We start from the raw sequence: 27,196 nt of genomic DNA, 5'->3' as shown, positions 1-27,196 counted from the left end.
TGATGAAGAGTATTCAGACCAACCTTCAGTTATGACAGGTAAACTCAAATCAAGGATTGAGGAAAAACTACAACAGGGTAGAAATCTCATTGTTAGTGGACTGAACTTGTGCTTTCCTGAAACTTCGTGATTAGTTCTTTATCAAATACTGTTAGTGTTGATTTGGGTTATGTATGCCACATGAATTCCTCGACTTTTGACAGGTGGGGAAAAGAAAACCATGGGGGCAGCACTGGCTTTTCTCATTCAGTACAAGGATAACAAGGAATATTTGAGACACAAAGTTGAGACACAGCACTAGTCAGTGGCATGGCATCATTCATGATCCCCAACAAAACCAAACAAATTCTGAGCACTAAAAGGTTAAGGCCACATTATTTTGGGATCAAAAGAATGTCCTACTAATAGACTTTATGCCTAGGGAAGAGACCATAAATGCAGCACCCTATTGTCAGATCCTATGTTGTACCCTTCTAAACAAATGGCATGGATTGTCGTCCAGTGGCATTGTGCTTCTTCACAGTAACGCTCACCCGCATTGTGCTGTATTCGCAAAGGATTTGCTTTGGTAGCTTAAGTGGAAATTTTTGACATCTGCTTGTAGCCTGCATTTTGCTCCAGGTGATTACTATTTGTCTTTGAAATTGAAGGATTTTTTGGGTGAAAAATAGCTTGGAAATGACAATGAACTGAAAGAGCACATTAGTGTCTGAACAAACAACTTACCAGCAATGTGTACGGAATGTGTAGGAAAGATTGTAGAGTCCTGTGACAAGTATCTAAATTTGAATAGCATATGCATAGAAAAATAGCTAAGGTATAATTTTTTTCTTTTGCAGATTTCAGGAATAATAGTATTACAATAATCACACTTACAAAGTATGTTATCTATTTGATACACATAATTTACTGCTGCTGATATGCTATAGCCTTAATCACAAACAGTGTCTTAAAATTCATTGAGTGAAAATGAACATTTATCTATTAGAAAATTTTAATTTTGTATGGTCATTCCCCATTTATATGTTCTCAGAGTTTTGGGTAGTTTGTTAAATCTAACTATTGATGTATGTGCTTTAATCTGTTGTTTTTAATTTCACTTATTGTTTTTATTTTATCTCATGTATGATAACTTCAGTTGGTTGCCCATAAAACATGAGTAATTTAAGTATGTGTAAAGAATATATTGTTAGATATTAATGCTGCACAGACACACATGATATAATTCTCTGTGGTCTATCCCATGTACAAGTCTTATTCCACTTTTCTTTAACAGGAATATACTTCTTAAATGAACATCAGCTGAACAACCTCATAATTCAATGCTCTAGTTAAGAAAGGGATAAATTGTTCCCTGGTATACTATTTCTAATGCTAGGCTAGGGAGATATAAGCTGCTACTACTGCTTTTCCACAAACAAAATGTGATCAGATTTTTATCCACCTACACACCCAGAAATTTACTGTTGCCATATTTTGTTGCCAAAATGTTAATTCATTATTTACATTGGTGTTATGAGAATTGCCTGTCTGTGATTAAGATATGGTAACATGTTTGATTGGGATGTGGTAAAGTACATTGTAAAATACCTTTTCTTTCACTATACATAAAATCAGGGACTGCTTGTGGTACACAGTCACATGTAACAGAAAACATTATTACTAACTGTTGGGATCTTGCTATTTTTCTAGCAAAAGTACACACATTGCCACACAATGCAGACTCCTTAACTGTCACTCACATGACCATGATGATACTGATTATTTGCCTGTTTTGATGGAGGTGGGGAGGGGTGGTGAAGGATGCACAAGCAAGGAGCATGTAGCTGGATACTACAAGGCAGGTCTTTGGGCAGATGACTCAGTAGCTGCACAACAAGACTTGAAAGGAGTTCAGAAGCTAGAGCGTGTAAGAGATATAGTAAGATGGATGGGAGAAGGAGGAGGTGAGGTGAAGGAGGCAGAGATGGGGGGGAGAGAAAGGGAAAGCAGTGGAAAAGAAGAAGGTGGGGAGGAGGACGAGGGGGGGGGGGGGAGGAGAGAGAGAGAGAGAGAGAGAGAGAGAGAGAGAGAGATTGGCAGTAGCCATTCATGTGAGTAGACAGTTGGTTACTTGTCATGTCCATATAGAATGCTGTGAAGTAATAGCAGCATAGCAGATATATATATAACATGGCTGCTTTAACACGTGACCCTGCCTTTTATTGGGCACAAAATGCCTGTGACTCAACTGCAGTAGGAGTTGGTGGCTGGGTGTATGGAACAGATCTTTCATCTGTGCCAACCACAGGGGAATGACCTGTGGGGTCCAGGTTGGAATGGGGATGGTCAAAGATATTCTGTAAGTGGGGTGGGTGGCAAAACATTACTTTCAATGATGTGGGTGGGATATTCCCCATTTCAGGGCAAGGCGAGAGGTAATCAAAGCACTGGTCAAAGATGTGGCTGACATTGGATAATCAGGGGATTGCAGGATGATGCCTGGTTACCAAGTCTACTTGTCAAGGAGGACATAGCACAAGAGATCTGTTTATGGATGAGCCGAATGGAATATTGTGGCCAATAAAGGCTGAAGTATGGTTATTGGTGTATTTCAACAGTTCCTGCTTTCCACTGCAAATGCATTGTTCATAGTTAGTTAGGTTGTGAGGAAGTTCATTCTTGATATGGAACAGAAGACAGCTGTCAAAGCAGATTACAGAGTACCTGACGGCTCAACACAAAAGTTTTGTCTCAAGTACAGATAGTGTTGAGGATCAGTCGACAAAGTTCAAAACCATCGTACAATATGCATTAGATGAGTATGTGCCAAGCAAGATCGTAAGAGATGGAAAAGAGCCACCGTGGTACAACAACCGAGTTAGAAAACTGCTGCGGAAGCAAAGGGAACTTCACAGCAAACACAAACATAGCCAAAGCCGTGAAGACAAACAAAAATTATACGCAGCGAAATGTAGTGTGAGGAGGGCTATGCAAGGGGCGTTCAATGAATTCGAAAGTAAAGTTCTATGTACTGACTTTGCAGAAAATCCTAAGAAATTCAGGTCTTATGTCAAAGCGGTAGGTGGATCAAAACAAAATGTCCAGACACTTTGTGACCAAAATGGTACAGAAACAGAGGATGACAGACTTAAAGGCCGAAATCCTAAATGTCTTTTTCCAAAGCTGTTTCACAGAGGAAGACTGCACTGTAGTTCCTTCTCTAGATTGTCGCACAGATGACAAAATGGTAGATATCGAAATAGACGACAGAGGGTTAGAGAAACAATTAAAATTGCTCAAAAGAGGGAAGGCCGCTGGACCTGATGGGATACCAGTTCTATTTTACACAGAGTACGCGAAGGAACTTGCCCCCCTTCTTGCAGCGGTGTACCGTAGGTCTCTAGAAGAGCGTAGCAATCCAAAGGATTGGAAAAGGGCGGAGGTCATCCCCCTTTTCAAGAAGGGACGTCGAACAGATGTGCAGAACTATAGACCTATATCTCTAACACCGATCAGTTGTAGAATTTTGGAACACGTATTATGTTCGAGTATAATGACTTTTCTGGAGACTAGAAATCTACTCTGTAGGAATCAGCATGGGTTTCGAAGAAGATGGTCGTGTGAAACCCAGCTCGCGCTATTCGTCGACGAGACTCAGAGGGCCATAGGCACGGGTTCCCAGGTAGATGCCGTGTTTCTTGACTTCCGCAAGGCGTTCGATACAGTTCCCCACAGTCGTTTAATGAACAAAGTAAGAGCATATGGACTATCAGACCAATTGTGTGATTGGATTGAGGAGTTCCTAGGTAACAGAACGCAGCATGTCATTCTCAGTGGAGAGAAGTCTTCCGAAGTAAGTGTGATTTCAGGTGTGCCACAGGGGAGTGTCATGGGACCGTTGCTGTCCACAATATACATAAATGACCTGGTGGATGACATCGGAAGTTCACTGAGGCTTTTTGCAGATGATGCTGTGGTGTATCGAGAGGTTGTAACAATGGAAAATTGTACTGAAATGCAGGAGGATCTGCAGCGAATTGACGCATGGTGCAGGGAATTGCAATTGAATCTCAATGTAGACAAGTGTAATGTGCTGCGAATACATAGAAAGATAGATCCCTTATCATTTAGCTACAAAATAGCAGGTCAGCAACTGGAAGCAGTTAATTCCATAAATTATCTGGGAGTAGGCATTAGGAGTGATTTAAAATGGAATGATCATATAAAGTTTATCGTTGGTAAAGCAGATGCCAGACTGAGATTCATTGGAAGGGTCCTACGGAAATGCAATCTGAAAACTTGTTCGCCCACTGCTTGAATACTGCTCACTGATGTGGGATCCGTACCAGATAGGATTGATTGAAAAGAGAGAGAAGATCCAATGAAGAGCAGTGCGCTTCGTTACAAGATCATTTAGTAATCGCGAAAGTGTTATGGAGATGACAGATAAACTCCAGTGGAAGACTCTGCAAGAGAGACGCTCAGTAGCTTGGTACGGGCTTTTGTTGAAGTTTCAAGAACATACCTTCACCGAGGAGTCAAGCAGTATATTGCTCCCTCCTACGTATATCTCGCGAAGAAACCATGAGGATAAAATCAGAGAGATTAGAGCCCACACAGAAGCATACAGACAATCCTTCTTTCCACGAACAATACGAGACTGGAATAGAAGGGAGAACCGATAGAGGTACTCAGGTTACCCTCCGCCACACACAGTCAGGTGGCTTGCGGAGTATGGATGTAGATGTGGATGTAGATGTCAAAGTGGAGGTACTGCTAGTGGTTAGTGTTCCCAAAACCACTTCATCAGGTCCTTCCCAATTCAGTGAACCACCTTCCTAGACATCAATGTCCATCTCTTAGATGGATCCATAAATACTTCTCTTCATATCAAGCGCACCAACCACCAAAGTACCTCCACTTTGACAGCTATAACCCAAACCATAAAAAAATCTCTTGTGGTTATGACAAGTAATCATCTACTCACATGAATGGCCATGGGGTAAACAGTAAACTTGACCGCCCTCTTACCGAACAGGCTGCACACCACAGCACAGCACAAATGACTTCATCAGTTGCTTCACTATTCAGACCATTTGGATACTCCCTTTCAGCACAATTTTCTCTAACTATGCAGGTGGAACTTCTCTCTCCGGGTTATCTTACACTCTCTTAATCCACCTTGTCTAAACCTGTGCTAACCTATTTCTCCTTACCTTTACCCTTCTCTCTTCTGCCCCCACCACTTCTTCCCCATCTAGATTGTGTACTGCCTTTTCCCACTAACCCCTCCCCCCCCCCCTCCCTCCCCCACCATGTAGTCTCTCTCTCTCTCTCTCTCTCTCTCTCTCTCTCTCTCTCTCTCTCTCTCTCTCTCTCTCTCTCTCTCTCTCTCTCGGGTGTGTGTGTGTGTGTGTGTTTGTGTTTGTGTGTGTGTGTGTGTGTGTGTGTGTGTGTGTGTGTGTGTGTGTATTGTGCCTGTCTCCAACTTGGCTTGTCTTCTTTACAGTAAGGAGAAATCTGTCTTCTCCTTCATTGTTGATATTTCTACTGGAGTTTCCCTTGTTTGATATTTCAAAAATACCATATTTTACAGTCTATGAGACACACCTTTTTGATTCAAAAAATTGCCTCCAAAATTCAGGTGCACCTTATACGAGAAATTACCTTTTTGATTCAAAAAATTGCCTCCAAAATTCAGGTGCATCTTATACGAGAAATTAGAATAAAAATATCAAGTGTTTGACTTAAAACTCCCACCAGTCTTAAAAATGGCCATATATTCGGTGCCACAGGAAACCTTTCTCTTCTTCTAATAATTTCTCTTGTCTGGCAACATTGGACTCAACATGAGTTCCGGGGATTCACAAGCTTGCTAACACTGTCTCATCTCACCCCACCATCACAAACCCAGAACACTGTTTAGCCTTTGCTGTGTCATTGCAGTGTACAGTGCCAGTGAACTTGAATTTAAAGTGATTTTTGTTACCATAACAGTACAATATTTTTGGTAGTAGCTAGTTTTGCAATGGAAAAAAATAAAAGGTATTAACATGATGTGGGCTTTAAATTGAAAGTAGTAGCATATGCAGACCAACATGGAAATAGAGCAGCTGGGTGGCATTGCAGCTCTCTACCAACAGAAAAAAACCATTCACAATTGGCAGCCTAGTGAAGAAAAACCAAAATAAATTAGGAAGACTGAATGTGTCAAATAGAGGACTGAGTACAAAATGGGTAAAACTAGAAAATGAGTTCAAGGACACCATCAGAATGCGGTTGGAATTAATATAAAAATTATGTAAATAGATGCTCGTAAGCTAGTGCTGCAGTGGAACTTGATAGACTGTAAGGGTGGACTTGATTGGTGCTACAGATTTTTGAAGTGTCACGGACATAACATGTGAATGAAAACCAAAATATCTCAGAAAAAGCTACAAGAGTTTGAAGAGAGAATTTTATCTTCCTATCATTTTATTATTCAACATTGAAACAAAATGAATGTGGAACTAAGCTGAATAGCAAATATGTGACATTTGATGTGCCGAGTAACTGAATGGTTGCTATGAAAGATGCTGAAACTGTAACTACAGACTAGTGGACATGAAAAAAACGCACTACGTGTTGTGCTGATGGTACCAAACTTAATCCAATGATCATTTTCAAGTGCAAAAAAATGCCAGAACCTTCTGAAATATCACGAACTGGTGGTGTCAATGTACGTAGACAATCGTTGGCTGGATGAGGCCGGTATGAAATCATGGATTAACAGTGTGTGGGAGAGAAGCAAAGGTGTTTTTTGAAGAAGAGTTCTCTTCATGTGCCAGATCAATTTAGTTGTTTTTTGGAAAATTATGTGAAAGAGAAATTGAGACAGGGTAATATGGAGCTAGCTGTTATTCCGGGAGGACTTACTTCACAATTTCAACCTCTTGATGTGTTGATAAATAAATCGTTTAAAATGTATATGAAAGAAGAATGGAACAAATGGGTGATGGATAAAACCTAACATGAACTCAAGCCAAAGGGAGCTTTAAAATGACCTACAATCAAAAAAGTGTGCCAGTGGATAAATAGTCATGGTCTAGCGTGTGATAAGACTTTCGGAAAATCATTCAAGAAGTGCAGCATAATTAGTGCTTTCGATTGTAGTGGAGACCATTTTTTATATGAAGAGGACGAAGAGGAAGAAGAAGAAGAAGAAGAAGATTCAGCTGACAATTTTCAGAGATTTTAAAGGTCAGTTCGCTTTTAAAAATGAAGAACTTTTTTTAGTCTGGCTTTGCCGTTTAATAATAAAAATGGTAAAATTGTAATTTAAAAAAATGCTTAAAATGAAGGTGTGTCTTATAAACCATAAAATATGGTACACCAAAACTTTTCTACAGATAAAATACACTTGACAAGGAAATTTTTGGTGGTCATTACTGAAGCTGTCTAGTCAACCTGTAGGCTTTCTATGTAGGCAGACAGGATTTTGATTGTATGTTATGTTGCAACAGTTCTTTTTCTTCCTTGTTGTAAAAGACATGTACTGTATGGAAAACATTGGTCTATTCCTTTCATATGCACTTAGTTTGCTGTATTAGGAGTGACAGTTTTTATGCTGCAAATCAATGAGGGTCACTTGTAGTGACAAGTATGATCAAACTTGTGACAACATTTGCTGTCTTCTGTAGACGAGTGTGATGTATTAATAACATGCAGTCGAACAAAGTGGCGAAGATGATCAAAATCAGGTTGTTCAGTTAACACAACAGCAGCAGCAAAACACTGAGGGATGGACCCATTGATGCACAGGTTTCAGTGTGTTGTAACATGATCATTTGGGACCACTGAAAAATCTCTCTGTATGCCATGACAAGATACTGGTAGTTTGTTTATTCCTACCCAGTTTCAACTGACTGCTGGTGCTACTAAGTGACAAAGCTATGCAATGTTTTTGAAGTAAATACTACATTTGAAGTAGAGGCATCGGTGCCTTTAACCAGTTATGACTTGAAGACACTGATACCTCTGCCTTGAACGTTATGTTTACTTTGCAGACTTGTTGTGGCGTTTATCAGTTGTGTACAAAGCCCAGGCCTAGTTACTACAGTGTTTTTGTAGAAGCGCTCTGTATATTTTCCCCCATCCAAATTCAAATACATTAAGCTCCCGAGTATTACCTATTTGATGTGTGACTAAATCATTTTGTAAGTTCGATGTGTGATGATGTAGTGGTCAGATGCATTGGTGAACTACTCCATTCATTAAGACGATTTGAATATTCCCTCTTCAGTTGTGGCAGATCAGTTATTCAATTATCTGTGGTGCCTGTGTTGATTTAGTTGATTTGTCTTACACTGTACGAAATCTTTTAATAATATTAGTTACCCATCTCAAACATAATTTGCCGAACTAGTATGGCAAGGGAGAAAGATCTTGTGTCACATGCTCGGTGCAGAATAAGATGATAAGATACAAGTAAGGCATCCCAAATTACACACACACACACACACACACACACACACACACACACACACACACACACACACACACACAAATGAGACATCCACAGTAAAAATTATCATTGATTAGTGCATAAATTTAAAGCCCACTTGTTCAACCATATACTGTGAACAACATACGGTGGACTAGAAGAATCTTTAACATTGATGAATCGTAGCCAAACACAACACTTTGCTCATAGATAAATTTCAAGAAAGTTGTTGCCGAAATTGTTAAATGATGGTAAGATGTGGAGAACATACACTCCTACAAACAGTCTTGTGAAATTAACTGATGAATAATACATTAGAGATAGTGAACTGATAAAAAAAAGAGCTGGGTCAAAAGAAGGAGAACGAGAATAGCAAATAAATCACAATGTAGTCAATACACCCATAGGAGAAACAGTTTTTACTCACTGTGTCAGCTGAATAACTGCATAAAAAATAAACAGTAACATTGATGTCAAAACTGGTGACCTGTTAGCAGACATGGACTTAGTCTGGCACTGAGGCACGTATGTCTCCCTTTCCCTCATTCCATCGCTCTCTCCTCCTCCTCCTCCTCCTCAGTTGTACCTTTCTCGTCAGTATTTATTATACAAAATTACAGAAAATGGATAAACATAATGAAAAAGGGTTGCTTTAGCATTAAAATTTCTCATTACTTTATTGCCAATTTTTGGAATGAGGGATTTGTGCCATTGTAGAATTATTAATAATATTTTGCTTTGGTTTAAGTCAAATTCATAAACTGGAGCACAGATAATGCTTGCTACAATATTTATGTGCAGGATTTGGTTCTACATTCATCATGGGCTAATTTGTCACACATGAATATTTTTAAGTTCATAAGATGCAGGATTGTGTTGTTTTGTTTTGTAGCAGAAGGAGACTGGGAAGAAGACCATGAGAAACTGGCAGAACTGGCTGAGCAGTCTAGACTCGCTATTCATGGAAGTGAGGGTGCAGCAACAGGGCCTATATCGTCGACACCTCGACACAACCAGCCCCTGTCTCGCACACAGTCGCTTCCTCATTCTGATTCCTCAGAAGACTTTGATCTTGAGGCTAGAGTTGCCCATCTTATGCTTGAAGAGGAAGATGAAGGTGATCTAGGAACAGATGATGTTGTTTTAGAGAATGGAGACCTAGATGCATCAGAATCTCATCAACACAATAATCATTTAGAGGTGAATATTAGATCTAAACTTCTGTTTGTATCCTGAGCAGTTCTTGCTATGCACAAAGATAGATGGCAAGTCAAAATGAAATTCTGCCAGTAATGTAAAGTCCAGATGAATTCTTTGTGTATCTGCTTGTTCTTTGATGCCAGAGATTGCTTGTAAGTATTTTAGTTATTATTTAATTGACACCAGAAAGCCCTGGGTGAATTGCAAACAATGGGAGGAGAAAAGATAGTTACTTGCCACATACTTCAAGCATGAGCAATGTACAGACACGAAACCAAAATTTATCTTGTTATGAATATAAAGAGAGAAATAGGGCAGATGAGGGATAGGAAAAAGATAATGCCAAGGTGGAACAAGTAGCTTGGTGCAGGGGCTGTATTGGTATAGTTGTCCTGCCAGGAACACAGAAAGTAGGAAGTATTAGGGGATTGAGGAAAGGGTGCAGAGTAGTTGTAAGAGATTGAAAATCGGGAAGAGTTTCGTGGTGGAAAGTTGATAGGAGTAGATGAGAGAAGAAATCGGGCATGAGAGGCTCATTCAGGGTAAAGGATATGGGACTGAGTAAACAGTGAAAGGGAAAGGAGGATGGAAAGAGGGCAAGTGAAGAACAGGGGTATTGTAGAAGCAAATACATGTTCTAGGAGCCGGCCGCAGTGACCGAGCGGTTCTAGGCAGTTCATTCTGGAACTACGCGACCGCTACAGTCACAGGTTCGAATCCTGCATCGGGCATGGATGTGTGTGATGTCCTTAGGTCAGTTAGATTTAAGTAGTTCTAAGTTCTAGGGGACTGATGACCTCAGATGTTAAGTCCCATAGTGCTCAGAGCCATTTGAACCATGTTCTAGGGAGAAATTTCCCCTGCACAGTTCAGTGTGACAAATCCAGATTGTGTGGTTTGGAGGCACCCAGTAAAGTTAGCCATGTTATGTTCTGCAGGACTGTCAGTGTCATAGTTGCCCACAGTGAGTGAGTGGATTGTTCATTAGTGATCTTAGACCAGCAAAAATTTTAATCCTTTCCATGATTTCACTGTTCTTAGAAACTGTTGTCCATATTTTTCCATATTATTATCCAACAGTATTGACATAATTTTTAATTAAAATTACACCCTCAAATGTGGTCAAGGGAATGTGTAAATGTTTCATCTCATTTTCCAATGTGTAGTATATAACTGACAGTTTGTGTTGCACATTATAGTAAGCTGTTATTAAGTCTTCATGTCTCATTTGTGTGATATAGTGTACCATCAATAAATTTATTTGGTGTAAGTAAATGAATCAAAACTAAGTCATTGGAGTCAATAACAGCTAACAGATTTGAAAATTTTGGAGAGCATAAGAAGTAATAATGTGATTTATCATTCAATCAAGTGAGCTCATTTCTTTAACAAGTAGCAACAGTAGGTTTCTCCAGTGAGCCAGGAATTATTTATTTTATTATAAAACCAGTCATGGTCCACAGGTGTTTATTAAGCAGGTTATTAATTTCAGTAATCAGTGACCATCTTTGCAACTGAGTAAATGCAGTATATTACACAGTCCATAACATTGGTACCATCAAAATGCACAGTGACATGAACTGTGTAGTATACTGCATTTATCCAGGGCTGAAGATGGTCATCACTGACTGGAATTTTTAGCCTGATTAATAGACATTTGTGGTCCACGACTGGATTTGTAAAAAAATAAGTCAGTTCTTTAACTTATTTTTTTTTACTTGCATATGATACACCAAAAATTTATTTAATTGGTAATCTGTCTGGAGAAGAAATATTATTAACCTTTGTTTTGAAAAGCCAAGATGTTCCATAAAAATAAATTTATGTAGTAACCAAAACAATCAGTTAATATTGACCATTAGTTATTTTGTTTTGTTTTCACAGAATGTTGCAAACTTTCCTAAAGTTGCAGACTTGGGTGCTTTCAATAACATGTCTCCATCAAGTTTCTCCATGTGGGGTGTTGGAAAGTTGGATGGTCTCACATTTCAAACAGCTACCACCACTGTTTCCCCAAAACCACTGCCAGGGGGGAAGGTAAGTAAGTTTGAAAATTCAAAATTGGAGTGAAACACAGACAATGGAGTGAACAAAGACAATCAATCACCATACAGTGGAGCCATTGACAGGCACATAAACAATAACTTGAACATAATGTCTTAGCTGAGGAACTTGCATTTTTCTTCCTATCACACAGTTATTGTACCTGGAAGCTCAATCCCAAATGTTGTCCTAATTTGGGCTGCGGACACGACGACAAGATTGCAGTGTTAAAAACAGGTAAAAACCTATCAAAAGCCAAGATTGCACAAAATATTTTTTATTTAAGACAGCTGGTTTCAAAAGTCTTAGCTGTCATCTTTAGGTCTTAAACATTTTTTGTAGTCAAACTTGTTCATTGTACACTGACCTCAAGCAGAAGATGTCAAGTGGATAAAACTCAGCACATTATAAACATTTGTCATCGCTAAAATATTTAAAAGCACACAGCATCTTGTCCAAAAGCCCATGTCTTTATACATATTGCTGACAGATGCCTGTTACACAATACAAATATGTACACTATAGCACATCTGTTTACATATGCTGGACACACATAAGGGGCATTCATAAAGAAACAAACTGGAGGCATAATTACAGAAACCAGTACCTGTATGTTAGAAGTATTGACCCTGGCTGTTGAGACACTTGTTCCACTGTGATACAAGGCGGTGAATGGCTGTCTCATGAAATTCCCAGGGCTGTGGTGTTAACCAGTTCTGCGTGTACAGTTGCACATTGTCAGCCGAGGTAAATCATTTGCCCCTCACAGTCTTTTTAAGAGGACCAAAAATGGTGTAATCACAAGGCAAAAGGTCCGGACTGTGTGGAGGGTGGCCGGGAACCTCCCATTTGATTTTCTACAGGAGTGCCACAACTGTGTCGGCCATATGAGGCTTTGCATTATCGTGGAGCAGAATGACCCCAGGAGTGAGATTGCATGGTCGTTTTGATTTGATCACTTCGCAAAGGGTGGTCAAAGTTTGCAGGTAACACTGGACATTCATTGCTGTCCTGTGCTGCAGGAAGTGAATCAGAAGGGAGCCATCTTTGTCAAAGAAGAACGTCAACATAACCTTTCCTGCACTTTTGTGGATGGCCTTGGCTATTTTGGTGGTGGTGACCCTGGATGATTCCACTGGAGACTTTGTTGTTTTAATTTTGGTTCGAAGTGATGACACCATGACTCATCTCCAGCCACCATTGTGCCAGGAATGCATTCCCTTCCCGAGCATAGCACTGCAGATGAGCAAGACAGTGGGCCATTCAACATGCTTCCTGGTGTGGTTGAAGACTGTGGGGCACCCATTGGGCACACACTTTATGCATGTGCAGTTGTACCTTTATGAGGGCGTAAACACTTCTGACGCTCAATCTGACCATGTTGGCTGTGGCTTTCACTGTCACTCGGCAGTCCTGGGTACTGAGTGCATCCACCACCTGGATGATATCATTGGCTAATGACACCCGTCCTTCCCAAAGTGCTTGTACCACGCCTTGACCCTTGCAAGGGACGTGTAGTGTTTGCTGTTCACTTATGACATTCATCGATGAATGTCTATTCCTCCTCCTCCTCCTTCCGCTATCAGAAAATGAACAACACCTCTTTGCTCTTCTGTTGATGCCTCCATGTCATTGTTTGCAATGCCACTGGCAACGTCAGATGATTGATGCGTGCTGCTGCTAGCTCTGTATAGTCACGTAACGTGCACATGTGCCTTCTAGCGATGGGCTGTGCACTTCCACCCTCTGGTCGGAACCATACCTCGTTAGACGCGCCACGATATTACCCTCCTGTCACCGGTTTGCGATTTCCAGATTTGACTTGTTTCTTTTTGAATGCTCTTTATACTAAAAAGTGAAAATCCACTTTCAGAAGAAGGTGCTGAGTTTTATCCATTTGGCATCTTGTGCATGAGGTCAGTGTAAAATGAACATGTTTCACTACAAAAAATGTTTAAGACCTGAAGATACAGCTAAGACTGTTGAAACCAGTTGTCTTGTATTAAAAGTATTTCGTGCAATCTCGGCTTACTAATGGTTTTTAACAATTAAAACAGATCGCCCTTCATACACTCATAATGAGAAAATTCAATTAGATTGCAGTGTGCTTACATGTCCTCTTAAAAATTGCAAGTTTGTAAGCTGAACTACTGCATAAATGTTTTTGTCCCTAGCAATAGCTCAACATATCTGCAACATGCTATAAGGTTATTTTTACTGATACCACTCTTTAAATATTAGATTAAGTATAGTTATATGTACTTCTGCAAATATATATAGCAGATCTGTAAAAAAACACTATCACTTATGAAAATGTATTTCAAATTCACATGAAATTATCTTTTCTCCTCCTCCTCCCTCTCTCTCTCTCTCTCTCTCTCTCTCTCTCTCTCTCTCTCTCTCTCTCTGCCAATTTTGCGACTAGCGAAGTGGCCCATTGGTAAGGCACTGAGCTTAACATTTGAGAGGAATGGGATTCAAATCCACATCTGCAAAATTGCTTGAGACAAATAGGGATAATTCCCGTGAAAAGGACATGGAATTTCCGTATTTTAAACCTTAATTTTCCTTCTTTTTTTCCTTCGTTCGTTCCTTCCTTCCTTCCTTTTCCCTGTGATAGCTTTCCCATAAGTCTCATGAAACAATATTGTGATAGCTTTCCCATAAGTCTCATGAAACAATATTAAGAAGCTGAATACTGCAGTGATATTACTCACTTGCTACTGAATTTCTGTTTTTGCTCTGTAATTATTATTATTATTGTTATCATCATCATGTTTTGGATTATTTTTTTATCTTTCCAAGATTCCGTACTTTTCCGAATTGCGCTAGCAGTAACAGCATTTCTCCTCTTTTATTCACTATTATGCAAGCTTACTTCTATTCAACTGCTACAAATTAAATCAGGAGTAACATCTATATTATTAAACTACTAAAATGTTCACCCAGCCCCCATTGCAAATTACTTGTCAGAGAGCTTCCAGGGACAACAGAAAATTGATTTTTAGTGTTTCATGCAAATATAGACCAAAATCAAAAATCTGAATTGCTGTCATCATCTGCTCATTAAGACATATAATCTTATGTTAAATGTTTGACATTGTGAGTCAAATATTAAAGTTACAAATTATTTTTATGTCTTATGGCAGTGTAACTCACAGCGCACAAATTACCCAGAGTATATTCATTCATGGTACTGTGATTGAAGATCCATGGAATATAAAAGATCTCTGGAGAGAACATTTTAAGAAACTCTTAAACGTTGAGGAGCAGGTACACGAGGAAACAACAAATAATCGAGATTTTGAGAGAAGTTGGGAAGCAGAATTAGGACAAATTATGTGGAAAGAAATGGAAATAACTGTAAAGAACATGAATGGGGGGAAAGCCCCAGGACCTGATGAAGTATCAGTGGACATAAGAGCAGCAGGTCCAGTGGGAATACAGGGGCTGTATAGAGAAACTATTAAGTTTGTGGAGAAATAGTACAATACCAGATGATTGGAGAAGAGGAGACATTGTTCCCATCTTCAAAAAAGGCAGTAAAAGACTTGGTAAAAACTACAGAGGAATAACAATTAAGAATCATACAGCCAAGATTTTTGAAAGAATTTTACTAAATCGAATAAGTGAAAAGATAGAAAAGGAGCTTAGTGGAGAACAGCATGGGTTTAGGAACTGATATTTTCTGTCCGTCAACTGATGGAAAAAAGTTGGTAGTATAACAAAAGGTTGATAATGGTTTTTATAGACTTAGAGAAGTCATTTCACTCAGTTAACAGGGAAAGATTTTGGGAAGAAATGAAGTAGATAGATATAGAAGATGGATACATTGATGTAATAAAGACATTGCACAGAGGACACAAATGCAGAATTAGAACACCAATGAGGAACTTTTAATACTTCGTAATAAGACAAGGAAATGAATAGGGCAGTTAAAGATACAGTAAAAGAAAAAGACAAAAAGATGAGTTTTGCAGATGATATGATAATATGGGGCAATAAAGAGGTAGATGCACAGTTACAACTTGATGCGTGGAAGGAAATAATGAAAAGGTGTGGATTAAAAATAAATAAAGATAAGAGTGAATTAATGGTATTTGGAAGAGACAAAGGGATCAACAGAAATATTACTTTGAATGGAGAACCCCTGAAAGTGGTTGACAGTTTCACTTATGTAGGGAGTGAAACATCTGGTGATGGAAGAATAACCAACGAAATTAATAGGAGGTTACAGAAGGGAGGCAATTTCTTCCAAACCATAAAACACCTGATTCTGAATAAGGAAGTTCCAGAAAAAGCAAAACTCCTTATGTATAAGAGTTATTACTTCGCTATTGTCACCTATGAAGGAGGAACATTGACAATGACAGAAAGGGACTGGAGCATACTCCAAGCAGGAGAAATGAAATTTCTCAGAGCAGTTAATGGAAAAACAAGAATGGGCAGACTAATGAATTTAGATATTAGAAAGGACCTTAAACAAGAAAGTATGAGATAAGAAATTGGAAAAAAAGAGATTAAGATGGTACGGGCATGTTAAGAGGATGCATGGGCAGAGACTCCCCAAAATTATGGGAGAACTAAAGATGGATGGAAAAAGACCTAGACGGTGCCCAAGAACACAATGGAAAACGGGAGTGAGAATATCTGTGGAAAGGAGAAGTGTGATCTGGTAGCAAGTGGAGGAAGAAAAGTGTTGGGAGGACTGAGCCAAATGGAGATGACTCGTCAGCACCCAGATCCAACAGTAGCTTGAGCGGGATCCGGATATAGGTAGATATTCATCCTGTATTTGAGAATGACAGCACTTAGCAACTTCCAGAAAACTTCATGCATGATTTCAAACATTTCCAAAAGTTTTTCATGCCAAGATCTGTCACAGATGATTGAAGGAAAAAGTTTAGCAGTCATTAAATTTTTGCAGTTTGTGCACTGAAACTTCAACATCAGGTATGATTTGATTACTTCTTTACTAATATCTCTGTTTGTAACACATTTTGCGGATGGTATCCAATATACCACTGAATGTACCTGCAAAATTATATCATTGTATGAGCATAGTTCAGGAGATATGACACCTTAAACATTGAGGCATGGTTTGGAATTTTTCATTAGTTTCTTCATGAATAATCCAAAACTAATAAAACCATCACCATAGAGGGATTTGCATCTTCAACCATAAAGGTCTTACATGCTTAATCTCCTCAGTCCCGAGAAAATTTTTATTTAAATTTTTTTATATTTTCTTCCATAATTTGCTTATTAGTAATATTAGAAACACAAGGAAAATGTTTAAAAAAAAATCATTCATTGCTACTTGTCCTACAAAGGGATGTCCCCCACAGGGATGTTAGGTCTCAAGGTGTAATGAAGTTCCACAAATCATATTTCATTAAGAACATTTTTTTAGTTTTATCGATACATTGTTTATTTAAATTACTACAAAAATAAATTTTATTGTTACAAAATTGTACTTAGGAAAAGTACGTTCTACATCTACATCCATATTCCGCAAGCCACCTGACGGTGTGTGGCGGAAGGTACTTTGAGTACCTCTATCAGTTCTCCCTTCTATTCCAGTCTTGTATTGTTCGTGGAAAGAAAGATTGTTGGTATGCCTCTGTGTGGGCTCTAATCTCTCTGATTTTATCCTCATGGTCTCTTCACGAGATATACGTAGGAGGGAGCAATATACTGCTTGACTCCTCGGTGAAGGTATGTTCTCGAAACTTCAACAAAAGCCCGTACCAAGCTACTGAGCGTCTCTCTTGCAGAGTCTTTCACTGGAGTTTATCTGTCATCTCCATAACACTTTCGCGATTACTAAACGATCTTGTAACGAAGCGCACTGCTCTCCATTGGATCTTCTCTCTCTTTTCAATCAATCCTATCTGGTACGGATCCCACACCAGTGAGCAGTATTCAAGCAGTGGGCGAACAATTGTACTGTAACCTACTTCTTTGTTTTCAGATTGCATTTCCGTAGGATTCTTCCAATGAATTTCACTCTGGCATCTGCTTTACCGACGAATAATTTTATATGGTCATTCCATTTTAAATCACTCATAATGCCTACTCCCAGATAATTTATGGAATTAACTGTTTCCTGCTATATTGTAACTAAATGATAAAGGATCTTTCTTTCTGTGTATTCGCAGCACATTACACTTGTCTACATTGAGATGCAATTGCCATTCCCTGCACCATGCGTCAATTCGTTGCAGATCCTCCTACATTTCAGTACAAGTTTCCATTGTTACAACCTCGCGATATACTACAGCATCATCTGCAAAAAGCCTCAGTGAACTTCCAGTGTTATCCACAAGGTCATATATATATATATATATATATCTAAAAACAAAGATGATGTGACTTACCAAACGAAAGCGCTGGCACGTCGATACACACACAAACATACACACAAAATTCTAGCTTTCGCAACCAACGGTTGCTTCGTCAGGAAAGAGGGAAGGAGAGGGAAAGACGAAAGGATGTGGGTTTTAAGGGAGAGGGTAAGGAGTCATTCCAATCCCGGGAGCAGAAAGACTTACCTTAGGGGGAAAAAAGGACGGGTATACACTCGAGAGCGCGCGCGCGCGCGCGCACACACACACATATACAGACACAAGCAGACATCTTCAAAGGCAAAGAGTTTGGGCAGAGATGTCAGTCGAGGCGGAAGTGCAAAGGCAAAGATGTTGTTGAATGACAGGTGAGGTATGAGTGGCGGCAACTTGAAATTAGCGGAGATTGAGGCCTGGTGGATAACGGGAAGAGAGGATATATTGAAGAGCAAGTTCCCATCTCCGGAGTTCGGATAGGTTGGTGTTAGTGGGAAGTATCCAGATAACCCGGACGGTGTAACACTGTGCCAAGATGTGCTGGCCGTGCACCAAGGCATGTTTAGCCACAGGGTGATCCTCATTACCAACAAACACTGTCTGCCTGTGTCCATTCATGCGAATGGACAGTTTGTTGCTGGTCGTTCCGACATAGAATGCGTCACAGTGTAGGCAGGTCAGTTGGTAAATCACGTGGGTGCTTTCACACGTGGCTCTGCCTTTGATCGTGTACACCTTCCGGGTTACAGGACTAGAGTAGGTGGTGGTGGGAGGGTGCATGGGACAGGTTTTACACCAGGGGCGGTTACAAGGGTAGGAGCCGGAGGGTAGGGAAGGTGGTTTGGGGATTTCATAGGGATGAACTAAGAGGTTACGAATGTTAGGTGGATGGCGGAAAGACACTCTTGGTGGAGTGGGGAGGATTTCATGAAGGATGGATCTCATTTCAGGGCAGGATTTGAGGAAGTCGTATCCCTGCTGGAGAGCCACATTCAGAGTCTGATCCAGTCCCGGAAAGTATCCTGTCACAAGTGGGGCACTTTTGTGGTTCTTCTGTGGGAGGTTCTGGGTTTGAGAGGATGAGGAAGTGGCTCTGGTTATTTGCTTCTGTACCAGGTCGGGAGCGTAGTTGCGGGATGTGAAAGCTGTTGTCAGGTTGTTGGTGGAATGGTTCAGGGATTCCGGACTGTAGCAGATTCGTTTGCCACGAAGACCTAGGCTGTAGCGAAGGGGCCGTTTGATGTGGAATGGGTGGCAGCTGTCATAATGGAGGTACTGCGGCTTGTTGGTGGGTTTGATGTGGACGGACGTGTGAAGCTGGCCATTGGACAGGTGGAGGTCAACGTCAAGGAAAGTGGCATGGGATTTGGAGTAGGACCAGGTGAATCTGATGGAACCAAAGTAGTTGAGGTTGGAGAGGAAATTCTGGAGTTCTTCTTCACTGTGAGTCCAGATCATGAAGATGTCATCAATAAATCTGTACCAAACTTTGGGTTGGCAGGCCTGGGTAACCAAGAAGGCTTCCTCTAAGCGACCCATGAATAGGTTGGCGTACGAAGGGGCCATCCTGGTACCCATGGCTGTTCCCTTTAATTGCTGGTATGTCTGGCCTTCAAAAGTGAAGAAGTTGTGGGTCAGGATGAAGCTGGCTAAGGTAATGAGGAAAGAGGTTTTAGGTAGGGTGGCAGGTGATCGGTGTGAAAGGAAGTGCTCCATCGCAGGGAGGCCCTGGACGTGCGGGATATTTGTGTATAAGGAAGTGGCATCAATGGTTACAAGGATGTTTTCCGGGGGTAACAGATTGGGTAAGGATTCCAGGCGTTCGAGAAAGTGGTTGGTGTCTTTGATGAAGGATGGGAGACACACATAATTCAAGCTTTCGCAACCAACCGTTGCGTTGTCAGGAAAGAGGGAAGGAGAGGGAAAGAGACCTTCTTCTAGAGACCTACGGTACACCGCTCCAAGGAGGGGGGCAAGTTCCTTTGCGTACTCTGGTCTTTCCCTCTCCTTCCCTCTTTCCTGACGAAGCAACGGTTGGTTGCGAAAGCTTGAATTTTGTGTGTATGTTTGTGTTTGTTTGTGTGTCTGTCGACCTGCCGGCGCTTTCGTTTGGTGGGTCGCATCGTCTTTGTTTTTAGATGTATTTTTCCCACGTGGAATGTTTCTATATATATATATCTGCTTGTGTCTGTATGTGTGGATGGATATGTGTGTGTGTGTGCGAGTGTATACCGGTCCTTTTTTCCCCACTAAGGTAAGTCTTTCCGCTCCCGGGATTGGAATGACTCCTTACCCTCTCCCTTAAAACCCACATCCTTTCATCTTTCCCTCTCCTTCCCTCTTTCCTGATGAGGCAACCGTTGGTTGCGAAAGCTAGAATTTTGTGTGTATGTTTGTGTTTGCTTGTGTGTCTATCGACCTGCCAGCCCTTTCGTTCGGTAAGTCACCTCATCTTTGTTTTTTATATATATATTTATTTATTTTGTGAATAGCAATGGTCCTATGGCACTCCCCTGCAGCACACCTGAAATCACTCTTACTTCAGAAGACTTCTCTCCATTGAGAATGACATGCTGCATTCTGTTAACTAGGAACTCTTCAATTTAATCACACAATTGGTCTGATAGTCAATATGCTCTTACTTTGTTCATTAAACGACTGTGGGAAACTGTATCGAACACCTTGCAGAAGTCAAGAAACATGGCATCTACCTGGGAGCCCATGTGTATGGCCCTCTGAGTCTCGTGGAGGAATAGTGTGAGCTGGGTTTCACACGATCGTCTTTTACGAAACCCATGTTGGTTCCTACAGAGTAGATTTCTAGTCTCCAGAAAAGTCAATTGTACTCGAACATAATACGTGTTTCGAAATTCTACAACTTATCGACGTTAGATATATAGGTCTACAGTTCTGCACATCTGTTCGACGTCCCTTCTTGAAAACGGGAATGACCTGTGCCCTTTTCCAATCTTTTGGAACGCTTCACTCTTCTAGAGACCTACGGTACACCGCTGCAAGAAGGGGGGCAAGTTCCTTTGCGTACTCTGTAAAATCGAACTGGTGTCCCATCAGGTCCAGCGGTCTTTCCTCTTTTGAGCGATTTTAATTGTTTTTCTATCCCTCTGTCGTCTATTTCGATATCTACCATTTCGTCATCTGTGCAACAATCTAGAGAAGGAACTAATCTGTGAAACAGGTTTGGAAAAAGACATTCAGTATTTTGGCCTGTAGTCTGTCATCCTCTTTTTCAGTACCATTTTGGTCACAGAGTGTCTGGACATTTTGTTTTGATCCACCTACCGCTTTGACATAAGACCAAAATTTCTTACGATTTTCTGCCAAGTCAGTACATAGAACTTTACTTTCGAATTCGTTGAGCGCCTCTCGCATAGCCCTCCTCACACTACATTTCGCTTCGCGTAATTTTTGTTTGTCTGCAAGGCTTTGGCTATGTTTGTGTTTGCTGTGAAGTTTCCTCTGCTCCTGCAGCAGTTTTCTAACTCAGTTGTTGTACCACGTTCGCTCTTTTCCATCTCTTACGATCTTGCTTGGCACATACTCATCTAAAGCATATTGTACGATGGTTTTGAACTTTGTCCACTGATCCTCAACACTATCTGTACTTTAGACAAAACTTGTGTGTTGAGCCGTCAAGTACTCTGAAATCTGCTTTTTGTCACTTTTGCTAAACAGAAAAATATTCCTACCTTTTTTTAATATTTCTATTTACGGCTTAAATCATTGATGCAGTAACCGCTTTATGATCACTGATTCCCTGTTCTGCGTTAACTGTTTCAAATAGTTCAGGTCTGTTTGTCACCAGAAGGTCTAGTATGTTATCGCCATGAGTCAGTTCTCTATTTAACTGCTCAAGGTAGTTTTCAGATAAAGCACTTTAAAAAATTTCACTGGATTCTTTGTCCCTGCCACCCGTTATGAACGTTTGAGTTTCCCAGTCTATATCTGGTAAATTAAAATCTCCACCCAAAACTATAACATGGTCGCGAAATCTACTTGAAATATTTTCCAAAATTTCCTTCAGGCACTCTGCCACAACAACTGCTGAGCCAGGGGGCCTATAGAGACATCCAATTACCGTGTTTGAGCCTGCTTTTAACTGTGACCTTCACCCAAATTAGTTCACATTTCGGATCTCCGTCAATTTCCTTTGGTACTATTGCACTTTTTATCGCTATAAACACGCCTCCCCCTTCACTGTCCAGCCTGTCTCTGCAGTATACATTCCAATCTGAGTTTAGAATTTCATTACTGTTTACATCTGGTTTCAGCCAACTGTCCGTCCCTAGTACTATGTAGGCATTGTAACTGTTGATTAACGAGAGCAGTTCTAGGCCCTTTCCTATAGAGGCTCCTGCAGTTTACTATTACCACATTCATATTGTTATTCCCTGTTGCGTTTTGCCTACTACTACCTTGTCGTGTCTCGGGAGGCTTCTTGTCGGGGTTAGGGAGGGAATTCTCTAACCTAAAAAGCCCACATGTGCACTTCACATGTACTCCACTACCCTTGTAGCCGCTTCCTGCATGTAGTGCACGCCTGACCTATTCAGGGGGACCCTACATTTCCCCACCCCATCCTCCCTGTGGGTTTGGGGCTTAGAATAGGCCCGCGGTATTCCTGCCTGTCATAAGAGGCGACTAAAAGGAGTCTCAACTGTTTCGGCCTTTAATGTGATAGTCCCCATTGAGGTTTGACCCCCATTTTTCCAAATTCAACAGAAGTACGAGCCTTTTGGGGAAGGACACCTTACGTGGTGCACCATGAGTCCTCTGTGCCCTCAGACCTTGGCACTTTCTATCGTCTTGGCGTCATAACTGCACCCTCCATCCCTCATTTTGGGCTTACACACCTGATCAATTGTGTAAGTTGCACCCTTAGTGCGTCACCATCTGCACCCACGATCATTATGGACTACCCATGGCACCCAAAATCCAGCACGATAGCCAGCCCGTTGTGGTGGGGTTGTCATGTACCCTCTAGGTTGTAGCCCCCTGACGACACAGGGATCGTACTGCCGATGCCTGAGCTGACACCTCCCCACGTAAGCCAAGGAATCGATGCTCGTCTCTCTCAGGCATCAGGACTCCCGGCAACGGCCATCCTGTCAGGTGACCTTTGCTGTGGCTGGGTGGCGCCTGTGGGGAGAGCCCCTGGTCGGAGTGGGTGGCATCGAGGCAGATGCCCCGCAATGAAGCGGGTGAAGTCTCAATCAGGTGGTCGCACGACCGCCAACGTCTCTAAGCGTGGTAAGACAGAATTTAATGCTGTGACATATAACCCCAAATCATTCCCTTCCCTAGCCACGCCATGGGAGGAACGTAGGGCTGCGGACAGACAGGAGCCGTATTCACCGCGATACCTTGTGTGCAGCAGAACCGGTGGGGATTCGTTTTTGGGGACTAAGCTTCTCTTCTTTGTTCACCATCTTGAAGATAAGTTTGGGGAAGTGGCATCTGTTTCCAAAATGAGGAGCGGGGCTATTTTGATACAAGCAGTTTCATCTGCACAGTCACGGGCGTTACTCGCCTGTGAGAAGCTCGGTGACATCCCCGTTAACGTCACTCCCCATAAGTCCTTAAATTTGGTCCAGGGGATTATCTTTCATAAAGATCTTCTGCTACAGTCTGATGACGAGCTACGTGAGAACCTGGCACGACGAGGTGTGCACTTTGTCCTTCGTGTCTTTAGGGGGCCCAAGGATAATAGGGTCGCTACTGGTGCCTTCATCCTAGCCTTTGAGGGTGACTGCTTGCCTGAGAAGGTCAAGGTCATGATCTACCGGTGCAATGTCAAGCCCTATGTCCCGCCCCCTATGCGATGCTTCCAGTGCTGGAAGTTCGGACATATGTCCTCCAGATGCAATGCCAGCCCCACGTGTCGTGATTGTGGACGACCTTCACATCCTAATGTTCCATGTGCTCCGCCTCCCACCTGCGTTAACTGTGGGGAGCATCATTCTCCCTGATTGCCAGACTGTGCAGTCTACCAAAGAGAGCGGAAGACACAAGAAATTAAGACCCTGGACCGTTTAACTTACCAAGAGGCAAGAAAGAAGCTAGAACAGCTCAACCCCACATCTATGTTGAGGAGTTATGCTGCTGCAACTCTGCCGCCACCAGTTCCTGCAAAGACTCCCTTCTCAGTTGGCCCACAGAACAGTACAGTTACGCCTGCCCCCCCCCCCCCCCCCCACTGGTAGGGGGGCATACAGTACGGAATAACGTATGTTATTCCGTACTATACGCATGTTTTTACACGTGACCTTGGTTCGGACTTAGTCTCTGGCGCCTCTGGGGCGCAACACGGGTCCTAGTATTACTAGACCCGTGTTGCTCGAAAATTCACTTCCGGTTGCGTAACCGCGCTGATAAGGACTGATAAGGCGCGCTGCAGGGGTCCAGCTGCGCTTCCGGTCTGAGCGTCAGTCGCTCTGCTGCCGCCGAGCAGTGCGGATGTATAGGGCTTTTCATTAGGCTGTTTGCATTCACCGTATGCCGCTGTGTAAGGCGGACAGTGCAACAACACGAGCTCTAGTATTACTAAGCTCGTGTTGCACAAAAATGTATAGGTTAGGCCACTTAGGTTATGCGATTGATCCTTATCAGTAGTGTTATCGTCCGTTTATGTTACATTTAGAGGAGCAGCTGCGTGTGTAGCTGCATGTTAGAGTAATGTTTTATAACCTCAATAGAATAAAGACCTCAAAGTCCTTCTCAGACACACAGCCGAAGGCCATCCTATGAAATGGCCTCATGGTAAGTGAGGTCTCCTTGTTAGGGTGATTAAAGTAGTCAAAGAAATATAACGCATGCTGTTTGGGTGGTCTACTGTGTGTAGGAGCGGGGATGGTGGGTGTGTTTCACGCGTTACGCTTCTTTGAGTGCGTGACCTTGATTCGGACTTAGAAATTTTCGCTGCCTCTGCTAGTGCATCCCATATATTTACTTAGCTCGTGTTGCTCGAAAATTCACTTCCGGTTGCGCAATCGCGCTGAGGAGTGATAAGGCGCGCTGCAGGGGTCCAGCTGCACTTCCGGTCTGAGCGCCAACACCTCTCTCCGTCTTCTTCGACCTCTCCAGAGCATATGACACGACGTGGCGGCACTGTATTCTCGCCACGTTGCACGGGTGGGGTCTCCGGGGCTCTCTCCCCATTTTTATTCAGAATTTTTTATCTGTTCGGACATTCCGCGTTTTAATTGGCACATCCCATAGTTCACTTCATATCCAGGAGAACGGTGTTCCACAGGGCTCTGTATTGAGCGTGCCCCTTTTCCTTGTGGCCATTAATGGCCTTGCAGGAGCAGTAGGGTCATCTGTCTCACCCACATTATATGCTGACGATTTCTGCATCTTTTTCAGCTCCTCCACCATTAGTGTTGCAGAACTTAGGTTGCAGGGAGCCATACGCAAGGCGCACGCGTGGGCCCTAGCCCATGGGTTTCAATTTTCTCCTGCGAAGACTTGTGTTATGCACTTTTGTCGGCGTCGAACTGTCTATCCCCACCCTGAGCTTTATCTTCTGGATGCCATGCTCAGGGTTGTTGACACTTACCGTTTTCTGGGATTGCTGTTTGATGCCCGGCTTACTTGGCTTCCACATATTCGTCAGCTCAAGCGTCAGTGCTGGCAGCATCTGAATGCCCTCCGCTGCCTCAGCAACACAACTTGGGGTGCAGATCGTAATACGCTGCTGCAGCTCTACAAAGCCCTCGTGCTGTCCCGACTGGATTATGGGAGTGTGGCGTATGGCTCCGCGTCGCCCTCAGCGTTGCAACTGCTGGACCCCGTTCACCACTGTGGGGTTCGACAGGAGCATTCCGCACCAGTCCTGTTAATAGCCTACTTGCTGAGGCTGGGGTTCCGCCACTCCACATTCGGCGTCTACAACTCTTAGCCAACTATGCTGCCCACGTTCGTTGTTCGCCTCGTCACCCTAACTACCGTCTCCTTTTCGCTAATGCGGCAGTCCATACCCCACACCGGCGGCCTCGATCAGGCCATACAATTGGGATCCGTGTTCGGTCACTCCTTAGTGACCTCGAGTCTTTGCCTCTTCCATCTGCTTTTCAGGTCCACCCACATACACCACCTTGGTGTATTCGTCGGCCGCAGCTTTGGCTGGACCTCTCACAATGGCAAAAGGATTCAGTTCCTCCTGCAGTCTTGCGCCGCCAATTTCTTTCTCTCCTCGACGCATCCCGCGACTCGGAGGCTATCTATACAGATGGCTCGATGGTTGATGGCCGTGTGGGGTACGCGTATGCTCACGCGGACTATGTAGACCAGCACTCCTTGCCGGACGGCTGCAGTGTTTACATCGCAGAGCTAACAGCCATTTTTTGTGCCCTTGAGCGTATTCGTACCAGCACTGGAGAGTCTTTTGTCATTTGCAGTGACTCTCTCAGTAGTCTACAGGCTCTTGACCAGTGCTACCCACGCCATCCCATTGTTGTTGCCATCCAGGAGTCCGTTCATGCTCTTGAACAGTGTGGACATTCAGTGATGTTCATATGGACCCCGGGACACGTTAGGATAGCGGGAAATGAACACGCCAACAAGTTAGCTAAAGAGGCCACCCGCAAACTGCCGTTGGAGATCGGCCTCCCGGCAACTGATCTCCGATCGGTGTTACGCCGTCGGGTCTTTGGGATGTGGGCAGACGAATGGCGCACTCTGTCTGCACCCAACAAGCTGCGGCGTGTAAAGGAGACCACGACCGTGTGGGGTTCCTCCATGCGGACCTCTCGCAGGGATTCTGTTATTCTCTGTAGGCTCCGCGTTGGTCACTCTTGGCTGACGCATGGTCATCTACTGCATCGAGAGGACCCCCCTCATTGTCGCTGTGGTGAAACCATGACGGTGGCCCATATATTGTTGGAATGTCCTCTTTTAACCGCCCTCAGGCAAACTTTTAATCTCCTGGGTGATTTATCATCTCTTTTAGGTAACGATGTCTCTATGGCAGATCGTGTTTTAAGTTTTATTTGAGCAAGTGGCTTTTATAGGTCCCTCTAATTTTATTGTGTCACCCTCTTTTGTGCTGTATCTTTTCCTTAGTTTTGTGTTGTAATTCGACTCCACCCTAATCTTTTAGGCTGGAGGTTTTAACGTGTTGCAGAGT

At 42.4% G+C, this 27,196-nt stretch overlaps 1 protein-coding gene across 1 annotated transcript in view; it reads left to right on the top strand.

The window, feature by feature from the left end:
• Positions 1–27,196, top strand: part of LOC124711664 (protein PAT1 homolog 1) — a 121,712-nt gene that overhangs the window by 21,826 nt on the left and 72,690 nt on the right. Inside the window, exons 3-4 of the mRNA XM_047241855.1 lie at positions 9,357–9,664; positions 11,549–11,701. Of these exons, the coding sequence (XP_047097811.1) occupies positions 9,357–9,664; positions 11,549–11,701 (461 nt within the window). The remainder of the gene's footprint in view (positions 1–9,356; positions 9,665–11,548; positions 11,702–27,196) is intronic.

Source organism: Schistocerca piceifrons, chromosome 8 (assembly GCF_021461385.2).
Source record: "Schistocerca piceifrons isolate TAMUIC-IGC-003096 chromosome 8, iqSchPice1.1, whole genome shotgun sequence".
Lineage (NCBI taxonomy): Eukaryota > Metazoa > Arthropoda > Insecta > Orthoptera > Acrididae > Schistocerca > Schistocerca piceifrons.
Note: the sequence above shows the minus strand (reverse complement) of the source record. Positions and strands in the feature narration are given on the sequence as shown.